Consider the following 4668-nt stretch of genomic DNA (forward strand, 5'->3'; position numbering starts at 1 on the left):
AACAAGAGAAGAATCATTTAGCCAAAAGCGTTAGCTGAATGTGACATAGACACATCACACATGCACAATTTGCCAAGTAAACCGTCTCATATCAGCATTACATTTAATGGTAAATTTTTTTCTTAATCTTCATATAAGTTCTCGTCACAAGATATGCTCGATACCCATATCCTTGGCAAAATCAAGTTTTTTCTTAATGGATTTCTCATCAGTCATCATCATATCTGACGCAAAGTTGTACTCAACAGTTAGCACTTAGCATTGTCTTAATCCTATAAGTTCTTGCCAATGCAAGATCTTCATGTGGCTGGAATTCATGGCATTCAACTCATCATACCTGGAAAAACTAGTCATACGCTATATAAACAAGTCTATTGCAGTACATTTCCGGGAAATAAAAATCTGCACTTTTCTTATGTTTGTGTTAATAACATAGGCTAACAGAAAAAAACCCTTGGTCAAACAATGAATCATGAAATACTGCTTTCAACCTTTAACCTTCCATAGTGCAAAAACATGATCATGATTCTGCAACACGAATAGAAATTTACGTAACATTTAGAGCAAGATTTCTTACATGAGGATCCGAGAATAAACACACTGTTGCTTAGACATGAAGAACTACTAACAACTCCTTGGATACAGACAAGCAGAATCCTAACCATATCTGTCAGCTACAAACCAGTTTCTAAATGAAACAACAGCTGTTAAGTACATCGCAATCAATACAAACAAGAAGGCACAAAGATTATCGATAACAAAAGACAACTGAAGCGTGCAAAGAGGATCTTGGAAAGCTTAGGAACTCTTGTTCCACTTCAACATAATCCCGGGGCACATCACTCCCTTCATATTTGGCAACAATGACCAACTTTTCTAGAACTGTTGCATTCTCTAGCAAATATTTTACCAATCGAAGTACAAGATCATTTCCAATTAGTTTTCCATGAAAGTTAATGATCTTGATGGTCTTTAGGTGTAGCAATGAGCAATTTTTATGTGCCTCAAATCTCCTGCTCTGTTCAACCTCTCTTGTGTAACTTAAGAGCTGGTCCTGCAGGAAAAATCCGCCATATTAACCAGTTATTCTCCTAAGATGGAAGTAGAAAGTCAAGGAGTTAATTATGGATAGAATTAAAAAGGAGATGAATTTTCAGATTTAAGGAGCATGTCAAGTGCTTAGCAAATGTTACAAAGTGCTTTATGCAAACAACAAATGGAATGTTTGAAAGCTTCATTGAAGCTGATCTTTCATCTCCTCACGTGAAGGTGACTACTACTACTACCCCTTGTTAAACATCTTTATCTACAACTACAACAAAGTTGACTGTAGAACGGGATGACTCGGAGAACTGATCGTAATAAGATGAAGTTTCTGCCAAAGTACTATTTCCTTGAGGAAAATAAATTGAGAGCAGATTTAGCAAAGAGAAATGATCAACTTTTAAGATTAAAAGCAGATCAGGACCTCCTTGCAAAGTAGCATTAAAACCCTCAAATACTATTATTTTCACAGATTGGAGAACCCTCCAATACAAAAACACACTTTTTGCTTACTCATTAGAGGCTTATCTCCTACAGTTTTGTCACAGTTGGAGAATCCTCAATCTTCTCTTTACTTGAGGATTGAACCGGTTCAATTCTTACATTGTTTTGCCGTAACCTTTTATTATCATTTATGAAATATACCATTTATTATCATTTATGAAATATACCACCAAGGTGGATCAAATTTTTATAACAAATATTTAGTGATCTTTTTCTCTTAAGTACTTTAGATAAGAAATATATTGATACATATTGCCTTCTTCTACCATTAATAGTTGCTTGATAAACATGAAATAACAAGAATAAAGGTCTAAAAGGAACTTACTATTGGATTGTGATTGTTCCAGTCAATGACCAATGTCTCAAGATCCGATGAACTCTGCAGAAAGCTGTAAATTCCAGCGAAGTCCAAGTGTTTTAATGCTGCGTTAAGTTTTAAGAATTTGCAGCTTGATGGTGGAGACCGCCACCCTCTCAACTCCAGTATGGGAAAGCACTTATAAACCAAATACATAAACCAGAATATGTCAAACAAAGGAATATGACTCACCAAATAAATGAAATGAAAATTGTTAAATGATTTGAAAAACAGCTTGGATTATATGACAGTGTTTTGCCACAAGCCACATCAAAGTGTTCAATGTTGGTTGGAAATCTAATTTGATTTTTAATCACTTTGAGAAACCGATTTTAAATCAATCGGAATTTTAAATATTTCTGTCCATTGCAAACTCTTTATTCTCACAGTTCATCATTAAATTTTTTTCGTTCAATAGCCAGTGTCCAACCAAATTGACAATGAGAATGTTATTCTTCGGTAGTTACAAACTTAGTTATCAGATTATCCTACGTAGTGGAACTGTTCATGTTACAAACTGATAAATTAATAGCAAATAAAGGTCGCAAAATGAAAAAAGAAATATGAATAATCAAAGACTCAAGAGTATGAATAAACCTCGATGCACAAGGGACCCAATTCAAGATTCTTGACATGGCCAACGCTGAGAAGAAGTTCCTCCAAATATCTAAACTCCTCCTCCAATTTCTCTTCTTCATCTTCAAATTCAATAAAATCAACATTAAAATGAAGGACTGCAGTGGCAAGTGAAGCCACATTGCTCTGCTGCAAGCGTATCTCATTGTATAAGAACCCCGAAAGTACCAAATTTTGAATATACGGGGCGAATATTTCGAGCGGATGGGTATCTTCGTCATGCCATTGGCAATAACAATCAATTTCATCATTTAATATGATCAATTTTCTCAGCTTCACAGAGCTGATTTCCAAACGACTAATGCCCAAAACACTATCCAGTTCCAAGCTCTCCAAGTTAGGGCAACCGGACAATATCTTCTCCAACATATTATCCGTCAATTTCAGGTGACCAATTGAAAGAGAAACGAGACTGGTCCAGGTCACACTACCAGAAGGGTTTATCTGGCAGCTGCCTAAAACCAAATTCCTCAACAACGTATTTTTAAACGTAAATTGGGGAAACTTATACGCGCAATCTGGAAAATTGATAATACAAAATTTAAGTGTAAACTCTTCAACATTAGCAACTTTCATTGCAAAATGTACCCAAAAATCGTAATCTTTAACAAGATACTCTTTGTATTTAACAGGAAAAACCCTAAATGCTTTGATTTTCTCACAAGACCTCCAATAATGAAGCTCTCTATTGATGGAAGCTACGAAAGCAAGAATTTTCTTTTTGGTTCGTTCATCATAGGAGTAATCGAGGACCCCGAAATTGAGTGAAACTGCAACGGACTTCCAAAGAAACCGCCATCGCTGAGATAATACGCTGGTTCTCACAACTTCTTTTCCCTCCGGCAATATAGAAAGAATGTATAGTATAATTGCATCGGGCAAATCACCGAGTCGGTCTCGATCTCCTCTCGCCATGATTTTCCTCTGCATTTCCATGGAGTTTGAAGAGTAATAAGTAGAGAAGAAGATTGTAACTGATTTTGTATATATATTTACATGCAGTTGCGGAGGCCAATTTCGGGTTTGGGTCAGTCGAATCACAAATTGGGTGAAATTAAAAAAGCAATTTTTAACTCCGGCAGCAAAGACCTTATTTATTTTGAATAAATACCATTTAAAAGAATTATATTCTATAGATATCTTTTAATATTTATAGCAAAATATTTAATTTTAGTTATGTCCTAACCCTAAGCCACTAAATAAGCTATTCAGTTACACTATTTTTTTTCTCTCTACTTTGAGACGCTATTCAATAATGAACCGGACTCACACAAACTCTGCTTCACCGGCGTGGAATTAAGCAAAACATCAGAAGAAGAAGGCCCCTCATTACCCTATCTCTTCATATACAATCTATACTTCTATAAATGACTCGCCACGTTCTCTCACGTCAGTCCTTTCACATTCATAAGCTGTATAATCGTCTTGCGTTTTTTATACCTAAGTGGGCCACCACTTCAATTCTGTGATTTCTACATCTTTTGAGATATGGTATTGAAGGCTTTGACGTTGTTTTTTGCCATTGTGGAACTCTTATCGGCGGTTGCTTCTGCTCAGGAAGTGACCTCGGCTCCGATCCGGTGAACAACGGATTCGCCAGGAAATTAGGGTTTGTTCTTGAACAAAGACGGCGTAGTTTGGGGCTGAGCAACTTGATTTCTGTTAATATATTTCAATGTATTTTCATGTATTTTATTGTATTCGTTGTCTTTTTTTTCATTGTAATTCAATGTATCTCGTTGTATTCTATGTATTTTATTGTATTCACTATCTTTTTTCATTGTATTTTAATATATCCCGTTGTATTCTATGTATTTCATTGTATTCACTGTCTCGCTATATGTCATGAATATATTCATATATTTTTTTATTAATATAATTTATGTATTCAGATGTATTATATAATTTCTCTGAAGATTGCTATGTTTTGTGGTATTTTTCGGTTGAGAATCTTTTTTATAACTGAAAATACAAAATTTGTGTGTTATAATTGAGTTTGTTAAGTTATATTAGGAGTCTATTATGTTAATTGATTCACTTTTCGTTTTAAAAACAGTGTAATCCCCTATTTCATGCCATGAATACAGTCGAATACAATAATCTGTCCAGCTATAATCCCATGTTTC

General features: G+C 34.9%; 1 protein-coding gene across 1 annotated transcript; it reads right to left on the reverse strand.

The window, feature by feature from the left end:
• Window positions 1–469: 469 nt before the first annotated feature.
• LOC107767490 (F-box protein At5g03100-like) lies at window positions 470–3524 on the reverse strand. The gene is made up of 3 exons (XM_075253332.1): window positions 2504–3524; window positions 1874–2044; window positions 470–1054 (listed from the first exon to the last, which is right to left on the reverse strand). Exons 1-3 carry the CDS (start codon window positions 3476–3478, stop codon window positions 749–751), a joined length of 1452 nt encoding a protein of 483 aa, XP_075109433.1. The 5' UTR covers window positions 3479–3524; the 3' UTR covers window positions 470–748.
• Window positions 3525–4668: the final 1144 nt, after the last annotated feature.

The sequence above is a fragment of the Nicotiana tabacum genome, chromosome 5 (genome assembly GCF_000715075.1).
Source record: "Nicotiana tabacum cultivar K326 chromosome 5, ASM71507v2, whole genome shotgun sequence".
Lineage (NCBI taxonomy): Eukaryota > Viridiplantae > Streptophyta > Magnoliopsida > Solanales > Solanaceae > Nicotiana > Nicotiana tabacum.